Raw genomic sequence first — 22589 nt, 5'->3', positions numbered from 1 at the left:
ATGGGGATGTAGCTCAGTGGTAAAGCACTTGTCTAAGTAGTTAAAAATAAAAAAGGAGAAACTACACACAGAGTCAAGCAATAATTATCTCTATAGTTATTTGTACATTAATCATTTTCCCCCTAATTTTCCAATACTGTAAGAAAATATTTAAAACTTGCCTACATCAAAAGTGGACAATACACAATTTAGTAGTAATACAAATAACATCACATATCTATCTAAAATATTTGGGCATATACCAAGAAGGTGTTTTGTGTTTTGTTTTTCTGTTTGCTAGTCCTGGGGATAGAACCCAGGGCCTCATACACGGCTAGGCAAGCGTTCCACCATTATTCTATTACTGTCCTAACCCCTCACTTATTTTGAACCAGGGTCTCAGTAAGTCATCCAGGCAATCCTCCTGCCCTAGCCTCCCAAGTAGCTGGGATTAAACATATGCACCATGACCAGTTAGAAAGTATTTCTGCCCAAAAGGCAAACGAAAATACTCATAAAGATACTCAAATTGAGATCGAATTACAAAATGATGTTACTTTTCAAAAAGTTATAAATAACAAGAAAAACTGATTACTGGTTGCAGCATACTAAGAAGAGATAACAACTACATACAACACGGGATCTTGTATTAGCTCCTGGACCAGAATAGAACATTTGAGGGACAATTTAGAAAATGTCAGAAGTTCTGGGGCCGGGGATATAGCTTAGAGGTGCAGTGCCTGCCTGTCAAGCGTGAGGTCCTCAAAAAGTTTCCGGTATCAAAAAAAAAAAAAAAAAAATTCTGTAGATTAATTAGCAGTATTGTACTACTTTTAATTTCCTGGTTTTATAATTACACAGTGGTTATATGAGATGTTAACATTTGATGAGTTCACTACAAATAGGAGTTCTTTATACTATTTTTCAACTCTTTAGAGTCTGAAATCATTTTAAAACTTTAAAAAAGTATTTCTACATTTACATATTATACCCTAAATAGCACAGAGCATTAGGAAATATAATGCCATGTTTTTTTCAATATGTAATTTTTGAAATTTGTGGCTAAGTATATAACACACAATCCCTGCCTGTACAACTCCAGACAGATACACATTCACAATAATGACAATAATTACTCCAAAATTGTTTTCACTGATGCAGACACAATGAGTTTTAAAGAGAAAAATCAGTATAATTTAAAACAACGTTGTGCAGCTTTTTAAAAAAGTAAAAAAAAGCAATGGTTCTTATCATTTCAGGGTTGGTTTATATGAGAGTTATGAAAATTATGTATCCTTTTTACACACAAATGTGAAATGCAAACACATACATGCAAAAAATTTATATACAATTCTCGAAAGCTTTGGGGACTCCCTAAAACAGAGATTCCTGCATCTATGTTAAGAACCTCTGGATTCAAAGAAAAAAAAACCACATGAAAAATAACAAAATTAAACCAAGATTTTCAACTTTAGTAACTGGGACAACTAGAAATGGGAGGTAGGTAGGGAGGGAATGGGGAGGAGAGATGGAGAAAGGAAAAGAGGAAGAAAGAACAGGCACAAAAATTCAAAACTTGCCTTTTAAAAAATATAGAAATACAAAATAAAATTGTTTATTTATAACTTTGTAAATGAACTTGCCAGAAAAGAAGACAACTTCCAGGGGCTGGAAGCGGGATTACGTGAACACCATCGTCAAAGCTATCGGACCCAGGCAGAGCGGGGAGGACCTGAAGCACTCCTACTAGAAAGCCAGAATTCTCCAAGGGCTCTACCCCTAAGGGCCAGGAGCCCTCCAAGAGGTGCCAACATTCCCTGTACCCAGAAACTCTTATATGCACCCTGGGAGATATGCATAGGAGGACTGAAGGCATTGTTATTCCTAATAAAAGTTACAATCTAAATGGTCATTGTCAGGAGAATAGCATGGTAATGTCTGCGTATCACACAGCAGTGGAAATAGAGGAACCAGAGCTGCATCCATCAGCATAATGAGTGAAAAGACATGTTTCAGAAGAATACATTTTACTACAAATATACATTTTAAGACTATTTATTTATTCATTTAGCCATATTCATTTTTACTACACATATGCTAAAAGCAAATTCACTTCTATAGCTCTATCTATCCACTGAAACATACAGTAAAAGTATGTGTGCACAAACACTAAACGTCTAAAGAAATGAACAGAATGAAAAACACCAAGCCCAGCTGGTCATTCCCTCAGGGGTGCTGGCAGGAGACAACAGAAGGCACACCGGTGCTCAGCCACGTGGGGCACCTTTTTCTTCATAAAAGGATGACTAGTCCAAGCATGCTTATTCCATTTTAAAAAATTATGTCTGTACATTTTAAACATTTCATAATTAGCTTTAAAACAATTAACTGACTTTACCTCTACTCGTAACCATTTTCCTTTGCAATGGAAGAGGCAAATTTTCCCACAGAAGGGTAGTGAAATGAAGTATTCAGAAGTCATGTGCTGAAAAAAAGAAACCCGAGACATGTTTACAGCTCTTAGAAAGAGTGTATGGCTACAGCAATAGAAACAGACTTCCGAGGTGCAGGCAGACTGCGGACCCACACACAAGCAGACTTGCCATGAGCCAGAGGGGGCCACAGCGGAGCGGGAAACAGAAGGGCGCTGCCGGGCAGTGACTCACACTGCCCTAGCGTACAAGCTCACAAATCAGCACTGTTACAATGGTAGCAGAGGTCAGTGGTTAATTTAGGTTTTGGTTCCATCAGTCACGCAATAAAGAGGGATTTTCATCTGACAAAAAGTTAGGAGTGGCTGGATGAAAAGGAAGGAGGCTGGGCCAGTCGTCCAGAAGGCTTCTCTCCATATTCTGACACTTGGATTCACGATAAGATTTTAATTTTAAAACAAAAGAAATGTTATCAACACACATGCACTATGAGTGCCAGTGAAAGGCCAGGTGTGTTCACGTGACTCTTCTGCCAGAGCCTGAAGGTATGCCCTCCAGGCACTGTGATGAGCAGTACTGCAACTATCCTCATGACAATCCTTTTGGAACACACTAGTGTCACCTTCGGCTTACAATAACACAGAAACTGGTAGGCTTTCCTCTCTCTTCTCAAAGCACTAAAGTCTGGAGTGACTACCTGTCATTGTAGAGATTTTACCTCAAACTTAAAAATTACTCATACTTATGCAATTTAGTGAGCTACTCTTGTTTGCAATTTTAGGAATGATTTTAAAGAGGAATAGTGTTCTGCTGTACCTTGCAATGGAAGTAATCTTCTATCTTATGCAGAAGGTCCTTGAGCTTGTTCAGACCCTTGCAAGGAATCTGGCAGAAGAGTGTTCCGTCAGAGCAAATATTTGTCACTTTGACATTTGTGTATGTGGCATCGACCTGCAACAAGCAAAAGACATACCCAGAATGCTTGAGAAAAGAGTGGTGCTCTCAGCTCCATAAGGGACAGTTACCTAACTATTCTATTGAAAGTCTTCCTCTTAAAGTTGTCTAGATTAGTGGATAGCTACGAAAAATGAAATTCCCCAACTTCAGTGTAAAAAATTACATTTAACTAATCATTTGTGTCAGGCACAAAAGAGACATTTTGTATATGTTACTACGTTCCATTGTCTGAAAGTCTAAAAATGTCTCTCACTCTGGCTTGTTATCTGCCCTTTTGCTTAGATTAAAAACTATCCCATAAACCTGTTTTCATAACATTAATAGAAATGAAAATAAAGAATTCTTACAAAACTCATTCCATTACCAGTCATTTTCTAACCTGTCTTCACTGGCAACATGACTTCTAGCAACTTTTAGACAATTAAATTAAAGATTTAATTTTAGAGATTTTTAGTCAATTCATGATAATAAAGACAATTCACAGCTATTTTACTCATGAAGATTATTTTTCCTAATGTTTTAAATCCTTGAAATGATCATTTAAATATTTCATCCTATTCTTTAGGAGGAATGTTCTACAACTTATTTTAATTTTCTCTCTTTTGGCACTGTATGTCCCAAACATTTTTAGAACACTAAAGTTAATCATAAGTATCTTAGTGGATTTAATTTTTTCTTCTTATATTATTTTCCTTTATTATGTTCGTAAAGTAATTTCATATAAATTAAACATACACTCAATGTAAAAAGTGAAAAATAAAAAATCTACTTTCAAAGAAATAATAATTATTATTATTTTTGTGGAACTGGGGATTGAACTCAGGCCCTTGTGCTTGCCAGGGAAGCGCTTATTCCACTGAGCCATCTCCCCGGCCAAAGAAATAATTATTATTAATAATTTCTTCATTTCCCTTATTTCTTCAATATTAATATAACCTCTATATCAATCATGAGCCTAAAATCTGCAGTATTCTTTTCTGCTATCTTCTCCCACACAGTATGAGAGATGGCAGTGGTGATCCGAGGGTACCTGGAGGTGAACCTCTAGTGACTTGTCATGCATGGCCTTCAGGCAGGTAGCATTGATGTTGATGTCATCATCTCCTGAAGTGTCGTACAGAACCACAAGTGGGGTGTCTGCCTTATCAAGTATTTCCACCGCAAAGATCTTCCCACAAGTTAGAGATTCAACCATTTTCACTAGATTAGGGTCATCGTTTAGAACCTCCAACCCTGAAAAATAGTGAATATTTTACTTTCAACCTCTTAACAGAATTGTTGTAGGATGGATGGTTTGACTGTATCTGTTTTGACCACTTATTAAAATTATGAATCAACCACAGAATTATTCAATTTTATATGGATGCTTTGTTTGATAATCCTCTTACCCTTATTTACATATGAGTTTTAAAAGTTCAATGTGAATGCCCTTTGAGTAACATATTAAGACAGAAAATCTTTTTCTTTTTTAGTGCTGACAACTGAACTGAAGACCTCCCACTCACTTTCCAGGAGGGTGCTGTGCTGCTGTGTTACGCCTCTAGCCCCAAGAAAATCTTAAAATAAGAAAAATTGATGATCAATCACAATTTTTATCTTAAAAAAAGCCTTCACTTTATATATGAACACATATTCAAAAAGAATAATACATGTAAGAAGCTATTAATCATGCGTGCTAGTCATTCATTTTAGAGTCTTTTCTAAAATTTTATCCGTGGGTTGAGGAGACATCTAGCAGTCTAGTATCTGCCTGGCGAGTGCAAGGACCCGAGTTCAATCCCCGCTACTACATGCTGTGCCAGCTCTGGAATCTCAGGCATGGTGGCACACACACGTAATCCCAGCACTAGGGAGACAGGAGGATCAGTATGAATCTGAACTGTGTAATGAGACCCTATATTCAATAAATAAATTTAAAAAATAAAAAATTAAATTATACCCTTGATTTTAAAAAATTTCTAATTAAATATATACAATTATTTGTCTCTCATAAAGTGAATGTCCATGTAGTGGAAATGGAGTCTACCACATTTCTCCTTGCCTTTTTCCCTGTACACCATTACAACCCTGAAGATTACAAAGAGAACATAACACAAGTATCAGATGAATTCTACTTTAGTTCAATTATTCTTTTGAGTTCTCTGAAAATTTGTTCTATATATCATGAATATAACAATGCTAAATCTATTAAACTAATTAAAACCAGGTCATTGTTTCCCCCAATGATACTTAATGTCTACTTCATTTTCTTCCTGTATATCCACAAACTAAAGTTTATTTAGACTCTTCCCAAATGACCATTCTCATGTCCTGTTCTCCAGACACGTAACTTTGTAGCTTTCTCAAACCTTTCATTTCAGCATCCTAAATTTCATCCTATGCTCTTGATTTGTTCCTTTTAAAACTAACTCCCACAGGTTTCTAACAGGCTTTTAGACCCATTTCCAGTTCATCTTGGAGTCAGCTCTAGCTCCAAGGGCATAAGCATTCATTTTTGCTACAAGAGAGCATAATTTTATTTATTTTATGTATTTAGTACAGGGAAAACAGGGTCTTACTACACAGATCAGACTCCTAGTGATTCTCCTGTTTTCAGCCTCCCAAGCTCTGGGATTAAAGGTGTGCAGTCTCATTCGCCGTCTCAGCACACCCCAGGGCTGGGGCTGGCAAGGCACAGCAGGTATCAAACCATGGTCCCTGTGTCTGCCTAAGCAGGTGCTTTAGTCTGCTGAGCCATCTGGCTGGCCCTAGAAAGTGTTGTTTTAGATTATAAAACTTTACCTAGGAATGAGGATTCCTGCTGAATTTAGCACTAGCCTGTGAAGGCACAATGTGTATTTCCATTAACCTGACCACTGTCCTCCGAACCTTAGGTTCATCCCTTCAAACACTCATACATATCTGATCTTCTCTTCTCTTAAAAGGCAGAAAGAAAAGAATAATGATTCACTGACTGTGCAAGAACACACAAGACCTACAGGCAAACAGCCTGCGTACAGGAGGTGTGATAGTGGTGTACATCACTACCATGCATCTCAGTAGGAAAAGGGTGAGGGTCACCTCATGTGGAAATAATCCAATCCCACAATAGAGGGCCTTTTTGGTTATTACTAGGGCAGTGAGGATAACTGGAGAAAAGCCCTGTTCAGATAGCCATCAAATGTTTTTATAAAACAATATAATGTACTATATACAGTAAAATAAAGTAAAATAAAATTTTTCATAATGATTACATATTCAGAGCACATTAAACATAAATTCATCTGAATCTTTCAAGAAATTATGCATTTTAGCACCTTGAGATGGTGGGGCCATTTCAGGATATAACCAACCTAAAGTACAGAGGTGACAACCTATCAAAATACAGATACTTTTTAAAGTTTCTCTTACCTGCTAGTTTACACTTAGTAGCTTGGAATGACAGTGACCAGAACTTTGGGTTCAATTTGTATACTTTGCTCTTTTCAACAATTTCACTAAAACCGTAGTCAACATAGCATACCTAATGATAAAACAAAGTTTAGGCTAGTTCTTCATTCTTGCTTTAAAAAATCATTTATTTGATATATGTAACTGTCTCTGCTTAATTCCACAACCAGTAACTGACACCACAGCAGTGTGCACAAAGCCAGAAGAGGTTTTGTTTCAACTGGTACTTCTGTTTGCTGCAAGGGGGCAGTTAGGATGGGCCTTTATTCAGCTCGTAAGTTCCCAAATCTACGGGACAGTTTTTTGTTCACATAGCTCTTCTTTACCACTGGCACAGATCATTAAGAACCTGGGTATTATTTTTAGATTATGTACACAGAATATTCTTTTAAAAAGGACTACAGAAACACAAAGCCTTTTTAAAAAATAGAAACATTAAGCAGTGGTTTAGAATAAGAATCTGCAGTGCTGAAAACTTAGTATAGTGTAATTAAAGCAGACGATGGTTTCAAAATGACAACAAAGAAAAACAAAACAACACAAATCAGGGAAGAGGCTTAGCTGGGATGTAACAGGTCACAAGTGGCAGGTCCCTTCCTTTCCATCTTTGCAGAAATGTAAAGTGCACATACCAGCTTTGTGGTATCTAGACTGCTCCTCCCCAATAGAAAGTCTAAGGAGAAACAGTGCCAGAGGGACCGTCAACACTTGCCTTGACCATATGTGTGCTAAGTGGGCTGCAGGCCAGTCTTCCTTGTATGGGAAAAATCACTTGGTGGAGGCCTCAAGTCACATTTGACTCAACATGAGGGCTCAGATCACTGGCAGGGTCCCCACAGCAGGTGGCCAGATATTTAGGTGCACAAGCTCATTCCTCCCATTCTGAATCAGTACCTGCTCACCTTCCTCACAGGGTTCAGGAGTAAGGCAGCTGTGTGGCCTTCAATAGCTTTCGCCACCCACGGCCTGGACTCTGCTTTTGCCCACTTACACGGAGATGACACAGCCCATAAGGACAGAACTTGAGATCATGATTCCTAGGTGACACACGATGGATCCTGAGCATGGTCACAACAGACTACCTGAGTTTCTGTAATGTCTGTAGCTTCTTTCCTTTTTTCTTGTTTTTAAGCATAATACCACATATATGTTGATAGCAACAATTTATAAAATGCACTAGTCCCTGGATGGCTCAATGTGGCTCCACACCTTGCCCTGTGTGCTGTGCTCTCTTCAGTGCACCAGGATCAGCACTAGCAGGTGGGCCAGGCCGCCAGTCCCTTATTCTCTGGCACCACCAAGTGGCCACAGGTCTCACAGAGCTGTCCAAAACAGCATGGCCCCAGCATGCGGGTCTGGTCAGGCCCATAGACACCAGCCTCAGGATGTCCCACAGGCCTGTCTCCCCTACCTGCCAAAGACCTCACAGATGGAAGCAATGAGGGGTTGATGCACGCTGCCAGGCAGATTTCAGCTCATGAGAAACAGGGTGGTGCTAAGTAGCTGGGGCTTCTCCAAGGAAGCGGAGAAATCTCTATCAGTTCCACAGAGATGTAGGAAACAAGAATAGGACCAAACAGTGCCATCTCAAGAGTGTACTGCACATGAGATACTGAGATACTTGTTTCTAACAGCCCATAACTCTGAGCAGAAATACACTAAAGACCAGGGTCTGTCTTTATGGAGTGCATGCACTGTTTATTATTAAGCAGTGCCACACTGCTAATGTTCCACCAGGACTTTTCTTCATGAGCAATTCCTATTCTTAAAATAGCTTAGCATCTGTTGAATCTAAGGGCAGGGGAAGAAAAGGGGCAGAAGTATTTATGTATCTAGGAATATCTGGAGTTGATCCCCTACCAACTATAGGCCAAAACAAACAGAGGTACTTGAACAATGGCAAACAACTATAGGCAGAGTGAGAGCCCACACCACAAACAAAAGCCCTGTGCACCACTGGTCTAGTAACGACCTTGGTCCTAAGCTTTATTTATGGAGTATCCAGGTATACTCTACAGTGAAGAAAACAAAATTTAAAAGTCTGTAGTTGGATGGGTTCTGGCCTACATATACACTATATAATCACCACCGTAATAAAAACATAGGCCACTTTAACCAGCTCCACAAGTTTCCTCCTGCTCTAGCAACTAGCCAGCCTCTACTTCCGTACCAGGTAGCCGATGCTCTGATTTTATCACTGCTATGAAGTTTAGCTGTTCTCAGACACCACTTATTTTGGCTCAGCAATACTACTGCATGTGACTGGTTTCTGTTCTGTTTAGCACAAAATCTGCAAGACTTAACCATATTGATAGCTGCATAGTATTTCATTATATGAATGAATTACAATTTGTTCATGTATCTGACGGCTGGCAAACACATGGGTTACTTTCAGCCTGGGGTTATTAATAATAAAAGTGCTGCAAATACGTATGTACAAATGTTTTTGTGGACCTATATTTCTATTTTTCATGTATAAACACTTGGGGGTCATAGGAAGTATTTAATTGCCAAACTGTTCCAATGTTCAGATTTTTAGTCAGCCAAATTTCTTAGAAGTATCTAAAAACTAGGTTAAGGAATTTTCTAAGTTTCTTTGTGAATGGGAAGGGGGCTGGCTGATCTTCATTCTGGACAGGACCACAGCCTCTTTAAAGTACTGAACAAACTGGGTGAGCAACAGCAAGCTCCTTCCCCGCCCTCCTGCAGTGTACAGGGGAGGGGCTTCAGTGGAGAGTAGGTGAAAGTGGAGTCTGGGGTGGGTATCTGCGCTCAGTGGAACGTGCCTGGTGGCTGACAGTGCCTCATGGATTTGGTTTTTGAATTATAGAACAGTGACTGCAGAAACAGAAGTACACAAGCTTGCTTGCAAAGTCTAGTGAGAACCTCAAGAGCTTTAGAGACGTTTCCTGAACAGCCAGGGTCCTCTGTCCAAGAAGGGACTGAGACTGCATAGTGAGGAGCACTAGTATGGCAAGCGCCCGTAGCCTAGCAAGAAGGCCGGAAATATGCAGGAGTCTTGAGGTGCACTTACCCCTCCTGAAAGGAAACATCTCAGCAATCTACAAAGAAAAGACTTTTTCCTCACAAATTCATCATAAATCAGCTACTCCCCTGTCTCTAAGAGTCACGAGGCAGGCCTACTATTCACAAGGTGATTTCCAAATAAACATGCAGCTTTCACTAACAAAGAAGTGACACAGCAAAAACAGGAAATACTGATGGCCACAGAGTAGACAGTCGTCCACTGTTCTTCTGCACATGGCACAGGGGGCTGCGAGGCCAGCAGAAGCCTCAGCCTGCAAGCTCCTCCTTCCACAGCTGTTCATGGAGAGTAAGTAGGGGCAAAGGCCAGGCCTGGAAGTCCGGCGGACAGTGCTGAAGGAACCCTGTGACCTTTCCAGGTCACAAGAGGACCGAAAGGTGAGCCTGGGAACAGGCCTTGGAGGAGAATGGCCTGAACACTGACACAGGAAGAGGAGCAATAGCGGCCTTCTGACTGTGCAGCTTCCCTCACTTGAAGCGCTGCCTTGATGAGCTCACTGCCCACGCAGCTGGTCAGTATGGGAAGCGTGAGGGAAAGCTTCATTCTGCTGAGACCACGCATTCTGCATACCACTGTGGAGAAGCTGTTTGTTTTACTGAAACACTAAGGTAACATGAGTACCACTGATTTAACAGCTGATGGCGCTAATTTACACCTTCCAGAAAACTACTTACAATGTAAAAGGACAAAATTGAGAACTATTTCCATTTAACAAATAATAAAGTGTGTGTCTTGGTAATGCTAGAACAGTCATCCTGCTTGCCTTTATGTTGTTTTCTTCTGCCGAGACGACCTGTGCACGTAACCAAGCATCCTCCTCGGCGTTTACAGCTAGCAGCTGCCCAGTGAGCACAGTCTGGACTGGTACAAGCACACTCTTACTGTAGAACTCCTTCATCTCCTCTTCCATTAACTCCTGAGCAGCAGAATAGTCTTTGCCCACATACCTGGATTAAAGACACAGAACTCAAATGAAGCATCTTAGTAAGAAAAACAAATACAGGAATTAGTGTCACTCGTTTTTCCTACTGCCATCTTTGGTTCCAGCTTCGCATTTGCTCACACTCATATGGAAGCAGTATGCTCAGGAAACACATCTCTTGAAAAAGGAAGAGAATATATGTAGAGATCATGCAAATCAAGACTGCGGTCCAACACAACATGCAGCAGGCTAAATGCTTGTTGACAACCCACCACACTATAGTGCTTAGCAGTAGGCAGTGAAGGCGATCTCAGGGAGGCTGAGGCTGCAAAACATTCAAGCAGGGAAGAGAGAAAGAGACAGGAAAAGACCTAAAGGGGTGCAGGTAAGTGAGGGTGCCCTAAGATCTTGAGCAAAACTGCTGGAAATCTGGATGACTAGCAGAGCTTTGAGACTGGCTCTGAACAGACCTCAAATGCTTCAAGAAATGAAACTTCACTGGAGAAACACATACACCCACACCCACCACCACCATCACCACCACCAAGAACAACAGCAACAGTAACAACAAAGACAAAGCCTAGGAACAGGGCTGTGGCTTAGTTGTAGAGCATGTGTCTAGCTTTCACTAAAGGACCGCAAGTGATCCCCAGCACCATACACGTTCCTTGAACACACTAAACCCAACATCAACGATATGAAAATCCTCCATAACCCAAGCTGCTGATGAAAAGTAAAATAAAATACTGAATTCTGATAACATGTTCTAGCAGAATGCCCCTGAAATGCATTTTCTGAGCAGTATAATTTATAGACAATTTTCAGTTCTTTCTACAATTGCCTGTTGTTGACAACTGTAATCACCTTGTCCCAGTTCATGTCATCAAGACATACTATTTTTTTTTCTGCCACAAACAGGCAGTTGTTTTGTTTATCCTCATTAAGGGTTTCCTTATAAGATGTAAAACCTGTAAAATCAAATTTGGGTTATGAAAGAACAGCCTTGGCCCTAAAATGTAACCTTGTAGTTAGAAACACGGGACAGGTATGCCATGGCAGTGTTCTTTGCACTGTTTCAGTTTTTACACCAAGTTTATGCAGGAATAAGAAACCACACATTTTTGTAGGCATGCTTCCATGTGTTCTTGGTAACTAGCAGCAGAGAGATAATGCAGACAACCCATTAGTAACTAGAAAGAAAAAAGTGCAAAATAGTTTTCAATAAAATGAAAGGCTGCCTCTTTTGAGGCAATGGCTATTTTAAAATGAAGTATTATATGATTCACTCTGAAAACAGTTGAAGATGCTTTGCTATGCTCTATCATTTAAATTTACTCTTTGTGAATGTTAAGGCACTGCCTGGAACACAGTGCACCCTGGGAGTTTCCTGGGAGGTCTGCAGCTGGCTCTTTATACCTATTCCCTGGGGCCTGGAGTCCTGTCCTCCCTGTAGGGCTGTGCCAGCCCTTGGAGCTCTATTGGCAGAGTCTGAATTGCAGCCTGATGCTGTGGTCCCAAGGCACACAGTCTTATGGGGAGGAGAAAGTGGGGAGGAGGAAAGTGGAGAGAAGCACATACAGCTACAAGCAAGCAGCTTCAGTCCTGTAATGGCTAACAGAAAAGGCAGGCTACAGGACTGAGGTGAAGGTAGGGGACACTGTTACAGTTGGAATTAAAGAGTTGGTGGTGGCAATAATGGGGCTGTAGAAGTCAACAAATTACCTAAGCAAGAAGGCAAAGAATGATGTATAGGCCAATTAAAGTATGTCATCAATACAAATTTTTATAAAGTTAATTTTTGAGATTGGACAACAGATTTGTATATCTGATCTGAGTTCTGCCACAGCATCCCTTGGGGCCTTTCACAGTGAGCCAGGAGCCCACGTTCCAGGGCCCACTGTCTGCCTGGGTGAAGACAGGGTATGGAATAGGGCTTAATCTGACAGGTCTGTCTGCCAAGTCTCCATATGCAATGACCTAGAGTTAACCTAAGGGCAGACACTACCCATCATGTTTGCTGTCAGATACCTTGCTGCATGCACGTGGAAAAAAGTACCTGAATAATCTGAATATCCTTGACCTAAATGTTCAGGAATATTTTCAAACGCTGCTACTAATATCCTAGAAAATATAGGTTCCTACCAACCCTTTATCGGTAAACACATTAAAAATCACATAACTGACCCAGCCAGGGGTGCGTGGTTGGTATTGGATGGTAGCAATGATGATTACTGGTAACAGATACAGAGGATTCATCATGGAAGTAGATTTAGGTTTTTTTTTTTTTTTTTTTTGCGGAACCGGGGATTGAACTCAGGCCTTTGCGCTTGCCAGGCAAGTGCTTATTCTACTGAGCTATTTCCCTGGCCCCAGATTTAGGTTTTATAATGTCAAATGTTTTGAATTAGTGATATACCTCTTAATATTTTATTTTACTTTATTAGTAGGCTATAATCCTCAACTTTGTATCTTCAAGTCACACCAGATCCTAGATTAAACCTTTATATACTGAATATCCCTGTATAAAAAAAAAAAAAAAATCAGTCCTCTCTAAAGCTTTTAGATTGAGCATCCTAAGAAACCAAGGCTCACTTCATTATACATCCAGAAGACATCAAAAAAAGCTCTTTTTTCATGGAAGAATTTTGGTGTTTTGAAACAGTCTTTCTTTGGGCCTTTCCAGCCCACCTATGGGTACCTAAAAGCCTGAACTGCAGGGTCACTTTGGTTGAGGAAGCCTAGATTCTGTTTAGTCCCAGCTTTTTCATCTGTCCAGCACCGCCTCCCTCGTGCTCCATAGCTTTGGCTGTACCCAGGTTACCATTCTTCTTCCAGAGCAGATAATAGCAAATTATATTCTTCCTGTATCTTTTTAGGTATTCTTTAGTTTCTGCAAAAGCCCAGGTCAAGTGCCTGGAGTGCACCTGATCTTTTTCATTCCATTATCATTGAGAACTCAGGCAATGACTCCCAGGCAACAAACAGCTCATTCACCAGAGCAACTCTGGGTCCAAGGACTAATCTCAGGTTCTACATGAGGATAGCATTGTTACCCCAGTATGTGCTTTTTCTATAGGTATTGTTTTCAATATGTAGTTACCATAATGCCTTTGACATGGATTTAATATTATTCCAAGTTTTAAGACTGTAATTTTTCTTCTCAGATACATATTTTGAATATTTAACCATATATTATCCCATTATTATTATTATTATTATTTTTTTTGCAGAACCAGGGATTGAACTCAGACCCTTGTGCTTGCCAGGGAAGCGCTTATTCCACTGAGCCATCTCCCTGGCCCCTATTATCCCATTATTAACTTCACTATAACTCATCAGAACATGCTATTCAACCTTCAAGCCTCAGTATCTATGTGACGAAAGTTAGTAAGTACAACAGTATGCCTGCATCCTAACAAATTACATAATGAAACTTGCCTGATAACCACTTCATTCGTGCTATTCAGTTCAACCACCAATACAGACGGTGATGCCTCAGTTGGGACGACTAGAGGAGGAACCGTTACATCCTCCATAATGGTGTCAGTGCTTTCAGTAATGGTTTTTTCTATCTGCAAATATTTTTCTTCAATTATTGACTTGTTATCATTGTTTTCCTGGGCTTGCCCTTTATCTTTTAGGTTCTGGTCAGTGGACAGTGGAAGTTTAGCATAGAGGATCGCCTTTTGGGACTTCCCAGAAATGTAGTCTATGGTACACACATCAGAAAGTGAGGCAAGATTTTTTAAAGTGTCTTCAGGAATTTTTACTTTGTACATGTCTTCAAATGCTTTCGGGAGTGCACTAGCCCAAAGGCCACTAGAGTACTTCATCAGCAGTTCTGCCACTTTCTCTTTGATTTCTTTTTCTCCCAGCATAGTGGCTGAACTCCCTTTTGAGGGTGATGTTTGTTTAGGAGCAGGCAGAGGGGATGGAAACACTTTTTCAGTGTCCAGTTCACTTTTCAAAGATTGCTTTCTTTTAGCTGGATAAACAAGCAAATCTTGACCACCACTGCAAGGCTTTTCTACCTGAAATTATAAAGAGCAAATGATATACATATTAGTGGCTATTAACACTCTGGAAACACATTAATTCATTTTATATTTGAGATAAACATCATTTTCAAATTAATCACACACAGTGTTCATTTTTTCTCAATTACTAACATTCTTAATGCACTGGCTTTGCCTGCAAATGACATGAGCCAAAAGGTATTAATTTCATTTGTGAGGTTTATTGGCTCCAACTGTCCTAGTAAATCAAGAGTGCATCTGCCCATTTGGTTCTCTCTGCCCAATCAAAGCAACAACTTACAGAATTGACTCATTTGATTCAAAGTGAAATTGTTTATCTAAATATATAAATTGTATTTGTCTAAATATGAGGAAGTAATTAAGACAAAATAGGCATACACTCTGTCTCCTTGCAATACCCTAAGAAACAGCTTTTTATTATTTAGAAAAAAGATGTTCCAGAGGCTAAGTTTCATAACTTCTGTAACTGCTCCACCAGAAAATTAGCTGAAAGTGTTGTCATTTCAATGAGCATGTGTTAGACCCTATCGTTGGCTTCTGTATGTCATCCAATCATTAATTTTGCCTTCCATGCCTGGGGGAAACAATCTGACGCATCTTACTATAAAACAAAGAGAAAATGATATATGACACTATGTTTTCAAGTTATAATACTATTTATCTCTAGACCAGAGGTTGGTAACCTACCCTGCAGCCCAATGCAGCCATACCTTGTGAGCTAGGAATTATTTTTACATTTTTAAATGGTTGAAAAAAATCCAAAGAATTATTTAATGGCATGTGAAAATTACATAAAGTTTTACTGGAGCAAAATCATGCTCAGTGGCTATAACTATTATCTAGGCCACTTTTGTATGTTGCAGAATAGTTAGGTCTGCATCTACTGCCTGTAAAGCCTAAAACATTTATTATTTGGCCTTCTACAAAAACAATATCTCAAATCCTGTACTAGACTGTTAGGCTAAAATAAATAGTCTTTGCCTTCTGAAATGTTCCTATTTTTTCAGATCATATTGTTATCCCTCAGCTACATTTTAAGCCCTTAGGAGATTCTACTGAGGTAATAGCACAAGCTTACAGGAACCCCAATCATCCAAGGAACAAATATTTAAGTATTCTCAATAGGCTTAAACAACAGAGATTTCACTCACTTTTCTCTGTGTGCTGTGCTGAGAGAAGAAGATGTACCATGAAAGTGTTGCCTTATTACTAAAGAGCTTTGATAAAAGACAATTTGTTTAACATTAAAGTAATCCTTTCATTCTGACATTGCATTTCATATGACATATAAATGAATAAAGGGAGTTTGTTTTGTTTTGTTTTGTTTTTTGCAGGGTTGGGATTTGAACTGAACCAGGGCCTGGTGTATGCTAGGCAAGCACTTTACCACTGAACTACATCCCTAGGTCCAGAAGTGAATGATATTAACATTCTTCTGACAATGTGTGTTCCTTCTCATTTTGAGAACTGAGGAAAAATTCCATGCCTGGATATCTCAATCATCATCATCATCATCAATCATCAATCATCAATCATCAATCATCAATCATCATCGTCATCGTCATCGTCATCATCATCATCATCATCATCATCATGAACAGCAGCATCAACAGTGGTCTAGTGCATGGTCAGCAGCTGCAAACACTTCTTGTCATTAGTGGTTACCCTAGGACGCTCTGACTGGCATGCCAACTGTCACCTTTTTCTTCCTAATATTTATTCACAGAGGCACAAGTATCTGGAGTACTCATCCTTCTCTCCATGGTTAGTAGTTTCTTAAAACCTGAAATCTTAAAATGCCTATCTACACTGTGCCTTAACACACTTGACAAGACACAAGAACTCAAACTAGGCAGCTAGAGGATGTTAGGAAAATCTGCTGAAGCACACAAAAAATGAGAACACAACTGTGTGGTTCACTTGTACAGAATTTCAATTAACGCAATTTTAGATTGTGTGTCCTCTGTATCCAAAGGAGCCTGCAGGACTTTTATCAACCTCTTGTCAATAGTTGGATGAAGGGATGGTAGAGGCTCATTTCAGTGGAAGATAGCCTATCTTATTTAAAATAACTGAAAAGCCTCATCTTCAAGCCAGCCACATGGATTTTTCTAAAGTAAGGTTATTTGGTTTTGAGCCTTTTCTTTCCAGACCATCAACTGAAACTGCAGCTACTTCAGTGCTTATTCTCTTCCCCCTCTGCCTGCATCTTCCATTTCCACCTGTGCCTCAGATGTGCTCAGCACCAATGACCTGACAGGCACTCCACTTCAGCAAACTTCTGAACTTCATCTCTGAACATGCCCACCACAATGAGCTTTTCTAAGTTGGAACTAACGTCCTAACAGTATTCCTGAATGTTATGCCGTTAATGTGAGCTGGTGCAAGATAAGAGCAGAATTCTTCATTTTCTAGCCTTTATTTAAGAATAATCTCAAAGATCATCTGGAAATGGTATTTCCAGGTTTGTCTAAAGTATTTACATCAAACTGTGCTAGTCTATGAAGTTGAACTTTTTTTTTTAATTTCAAAAAATGGGATGCTTCTCTCCTGGACTCAAGGGATCCTCCCTCCCACCTCTGCCTTCTGAGTAGCTGAAAATAGGCAGCCACAATCATATCCAATTATAAATTCAGGTAAGTAATCATCTTAAACTAGACGACAGATTTTTTTCCATCAGCACTTTTGATTTTACTATGCGATTGCCCCTGATACCACAGACCCCACTGACTATTCCTTAAATGATAGGCAAGAGAGTCTATTCTGGCTTCTTTATCTCAGAAGAGTTATGAATATAAGTTCCATCGATTTTCCAGTAATTTGTCTTCTTTAAATTCAAATGAGCCTTTAGTAAAAGGAACACTAGACAGAGACCTGACTCGAGAAACTAAATCTGACATTCAAAGGAGTGGATGCAGAAATCCTTCAGAACTTCAGGAAATACAGGTAAACTTAAGTGATACAGAAGACATACCTCCGCCACAAATTTTATTAAGTAATCCTGGGAGAATGGCTTATGGGTTTCTTAATGCAAAGAGACAATTATATGAAACATTTTTACAGTTAAAAATGTAAGTTAAAACTAGCTTTCTGGAAAGCTTGTTTTCCAACTTTCATGTGAATAGAAACTTGTTTTTCATGACCATTTTGTGATTAGTACCAGTCATCCACAAAACATGGCATCTCTTTTTAATTTTCTGGTAAATGCAGGCCCACTATATAATAGACCCACAAGTCTTATCTTTTCCCAGCCCCCAAGAATCCTCTAGAGCCAAGGAATTGTTACACTGTGCAGTGCAGTGCGGTGTCTGTTCTTTATTGGGCTCTGGTGTTTGACAAGACACACATGACATCCTGCCTCATTCCTCCAAGACAGAACCACCATTTCCTGGTTTATATAAATGGCTAAGGTCAAGCTCTACTTGAAATATGGCTTTAGTATTTCCTTACTGTAATAATCAGCTGCTAAACATTTCAGCTCTATCTTTAAAGTGGAAGATTTCTATAACTTTAGTTCCTTCAATTTACCTGATTTAGGTATAGACCTAAAGAGAGTCAAAAGGCCTCTCTTACTGTAGAGTCCAAATCTCAACAGTGCCGTTCTCCTTAATGCTTTGTTTTGTGGATCTCGTTCTTTTCTTTGGCATTGAATGTCCACCCCCAAAATTCAGCAGGCTATGCCCTGGAAGTGACAAGGCACGCAACACCACACACTATGTGGACAGTATAAGTGGGCCCTAATTTCCATCTCCCAACAGGAGATAGGTAACATAGAAGATTAACTCCCTACATCATGGCAATAAATCACCTCCTTTGGCTACCATCAGAAGACTATATATGAAATGCACCTTAAATTAGCTATCCACACAAGTTCATTATACTCAGCGTTATATGTTACCTCATTTACAACCTTCATACTTTATGGGCGTCTGTCAATTCAAAGCAATTACTAGGTTTTACAGATATGAGGCCTAAGAACTGAAAATCAGTTTCTTCAGGAACCTGCTCAAAAAAATTTCTTTTACCCTATATACCTAGAAATTTGTTTTCCCTTAAATCTAAGAGACCTTTATATCTACCTTCTAGTTTACCTGTGCTACAAACTTGAAAGTTAAAGCCAAACTCCTCTGAGAGTCTCAGAAGTCTTCTTGGCTAATTCTACAGCCTGGTCCTTTGAGCTGTCTCTATGAATTTAGAATTTTTCTCTGTATTCTGTACCAGAATTGTTAGCACCCAATCAACTCAAGAGCTTTCCAGATAATTAGTATGCACACAGCTATGCTGCCATGGAGTAGTAGCTCTCTGTCCTGAAGCTTTAAATACCAAATCATTTCATATGGTCACCACTAAGTGGAAACCCAAGAGACAGGTAGTGCAATAAAATCAAATTTACTTGGGCACCTGCTGTCCAGCACTCTTAGCATTAGCAGTGGTTATAAACTCAGACCAAAAGCAACCAAACAAAGCCAGAAAACAAGCCATTTAAAATTTTTGACTTTAGAGATAAAACAAACAAACAAACAAAAAAAACCCCTTGGTGCCCAGCAACCCTAAAAACCTCAGAGTGCCTGGACCAAAAGCTTGCCTCTAATGATTCGTCGAAGACTGACAAGTTGACGATCTTAAGAGGTAGCCTTTTTGTCCTAAAGCTGAGAAGTGTTGAAAAAGTTAGGCCGAGGGAGAGATGGGGGAGAAATGGTCCCCTCTGGTATGACTTAGTCATAAAGAAGAAAAACTAACTGGTGCATATTTGAAGCATGCAAAGACAGCAGGAGGACCCTGAACTGTATGCAGGAAAAAACATGTAGACCAGCAAAACCCATCCAGCTCATTGCTCCATACCACCTGCTTCCACACACATCTGTGCAGCAGCTTATGGATATATTCTTCAGCTTATAATTCTTCAGCTGAGTTTAAGACAGTACAAGAGGTGGTGGCACATATGCTGAAGAAGCTCTTTCTTGTAACTGCTGACGGTTCTTGTAACTGCTGACTCTGAGAAACTTTCTTCACACTATCTTGAGTCATTTTACGGTATCTATATTTTGAGGGCAACACTCTTTCATCCTTTTCCCTTTTTCTTTTTTTAAAATTTTATTTATTTATTTGTGTGTGTGTGGCCAGCTCAGCCCACCAGGGGGCGGGGCTGGCTGGCATGTGGTGCTGGGGGATTGAACCGCGGTCCCTGTGCTTTGCTAAGCTTATTCTAAGTAGGTGTTTTAGACCACTGAGCCATCTCACCAGCCCCTCATCCTTTTTCCTAACAAAGACTTCACTGATGCCATTTTTTTTTAAGAAATATAAAACTATTTATTGACCGCTGTTCACCATTATTTACAATAAAGTGAACAGTATACATTAGGATAACATTCTGACTACTACAAAGTTGTTTTCCTGGTTTCTGCTGAAAACAGTGACCCGAACACTGAAAAGATTGAGCCTACATGTAAGGAATAAGTTGGGGTAAAGAAAAAACATGCAAGTCAATAGCTCAGATTACAAATTTGTCCACTCATTTATTCTAGGTCCTAAATTGTGAATACCTCCAGCCACTTGGTAGGTTTCTGTGAGCCAAGACTTAAGACACACATGACCCCAGTACCACACGCTGTGCCAGTCCTGTTCCCAGGGTGGGCCGAGCTGGCCTGCAACAAGCAAATACAATTTAAAAAAAAAAAAAGAAAACTTTGGGGCCAGGGACATGGCTCAATAGAATAAGCGCTTCCCTGCTAAGTGCAAGGGCTGGAGTTCAATCCCTGGTTCGAAGGAAAAAAAAAAAAAAAAAAAGATACACTTGAATCCTAACTTTTGAGTGTGGATTTCACCTTGCTGTGAAGTAATGAATCTTGAGAAATTTTTAACGTTCCCTTGTTAAGTCTTCCTTAGCGAATTCAAACAAACCAAGTTCTGACTTGCTACATTATTCGGGTGGGAAAGTTGTTGGCAGAGATAATTTTTTTTTTCTCTTTTTGAGACAGGGTCTTGCTGTGCAGTTCAGCCTGGCCTTGTGGTCACTTTGTAGCCGAGGCCGGTCTTAAACTCCCAAGATCCTCCTTCTTCAGCCTCTCAAGTGCTAGGATTATAGACATGTGCCACCAGGCCCAGATAGATGTTTTTTTGGGGGAGAGTTTTGGAAGTAAATTGCATTTCTGTGACTAAAGACAGATACAGATTCTGATATGGCTGCTTTGAAAATAACTGCTTTAACCTGTCCAATTAACCACAAAACCATCTATTTAACTTAAAAGGTTATGGCTTCAGGAAAACTTTCTATTTAACTAGAAGTGATTTCTTAGGTTGCTCAGAATGATGGTGTCTCAAACTTGAGGTTATCACCCATAGTTGTTTGTTTTGGTGGATGTTTAAAACAAAATAAAAACCACTTACGTAAGAATTTTATTTATACATACACAAACAAAAACTCAGAATGGTCCTTAAGCATATTTGCTAAAACATGAGTTCTGATTTGGACTATGGACAATTCCCCTCAACATTTGGAGAAGCAGAAGAGATGTATCAGGCTACTAAATGCTCTTTTTTTGATAAAGGAAGCAACTACAAAAGCTTTATTTGTTCAAAGTAACCAGTATTATAGAAGCAAAACAAAACCCAACAACTCTCCCAAATACTACTTTCAAAACTGACATATTAAACTTTTCATAAGAATGTTTTTTTCCACACTAGTAAATCAAAACCTAGACCCGTATTATACACACACACACACACACACACACACACACACACACACACAGATAAATGATATGTTATTGAGCTTCATCTTCTGGACAAGAATCCCAAGTTAGTCTCTCTTCATAAAAAGCAATTACGATTTGAGGACATTTCATATTTGTATTTGTCTCTTTTGCCAGCACCAAGTCAGCCTCATCTGAATCTTTCCATTTCATGAGAAACATCAATTCTCCACTATTTGTTCAGGATCAAGACCTCTAGCAAAACCTCTAGGTTTGTCAGCAGCATCTCTTTTTTTCTTTGACTTGCTATCAACAGAGTCACTGTTAGACAAAGATTTTCTGTTTGTACCATCTTTTCTTTACCAGCTTCTTGCAAATTAAGAAATGTTTCCATTAACTCTGGACAATCTAAATTTTCTTCAGGTTCCCATGTATTGTCAGTATCTGTAAATCCTTCCACTTTAGAAAATACTCTACCTTCCCATTCACTACATATCAGTCCAGTACTTTTTCTACCACAAACTCTTCACGTATTGCTTCCTCAACTTTTTTACCTTTTCTACTTTGTTTCTTTCCCATTGCTGCAATGTAGTTTTATTGCAGGCCATACTTTACTTCAGACTTGAAGAGCTATTAGGTCTGTGCTGACCGAGGCAGAGTGTCCCTGGAGGGCAGGTGGGAAGAAAGGAAGGCAGGAATGGGGTAATGACTGTGACCTACTTATGCTATCTTGAGACACACATTGTACCTATTTGTATTAGAGTAAACTTTAAGACATTTTCCTTCAGTGTTGGCTCAAAGTTGGGCTACTTGCTTGCATGTTCTTGGAGCTGGGGAGATGGCTCAGTAGAATAAGTGCTTGCCTGGTAAGCACAAGGATCTCAGTTCAATCCCTGGTTCCACCAAAAAAGTTCAGGAATAGTCTTCCTTTATTAAATGCATGCAGAACATTCTGAAATGAACATGGCCAGTAGCTGTGGCATTCACTGTGCATTCAAGGCTTTCCTTGCTCTCAGTACTTTTGGTAGGCTTGAGGACAAGAAAGTCATCCATTTCCTCCAGGGGCAGAAACACTTATCTCAGAGTTTTATTCTT

At 39.5% G+C, this 22589-nt stretch overlaps 1 protein-coding gene across 2 annotated transcripts in view; it reads right to left on the bottom strand.

The window, feature by feature from the left end:
* The window catches only part of Tdrd7 (tudor domain containing 7), a 64690-nt gene that overhangs the window by 17921 nt on the left and 24180 nt on the right, over positions 1-22589 (bottom strand). For both annotated transcript variants that reach the window (XM_004645212.2, XM_023705471.1), the window contains exons 7-12: positions 14204-14796; positions 10607-10790; positions 6759-6870; positions 4399-4601; positions 3228-3362; positions 2378-2464 (exon numbers count right to left, since the gene is read on the bottom strand). In XM_004645212.2, the coding sequence (XP_004645269.1) occupies positions 2378-2464; positions 3228-3362; positions 4399-4601; positions 6759-6870; positions 10607-10790; positions 14204-14796 (1314 nt within the window). The remainder of the gene's footprint in view (positions 1-2377; positions 2465-3227; positions 3363-4398; positions 4602-6758; positions 6871-10606; positions 10791-14203; positions 14797-22589) is intronic.

The sequence above is a fragment of the Octodon degus genome, unplaced genomic scaffold (assembly GCF_000260255.1).
Source record: "Octodon degus isolate 3935 unplaced genomic scaffold, OctDeg1.0 scaffold00221, whole genome shotgun sequence".
NCBI classification, from domain to species: Eukaryota; Metazoa; Chordata; class Mammalia; order Rodentia; family Octodontidae; genus Octodon; species Octodon degus.
Note: the sequence above shows the minus strand (reverse complement) of the source record. Positions and strands in the feature narration are given on the sequence as shown.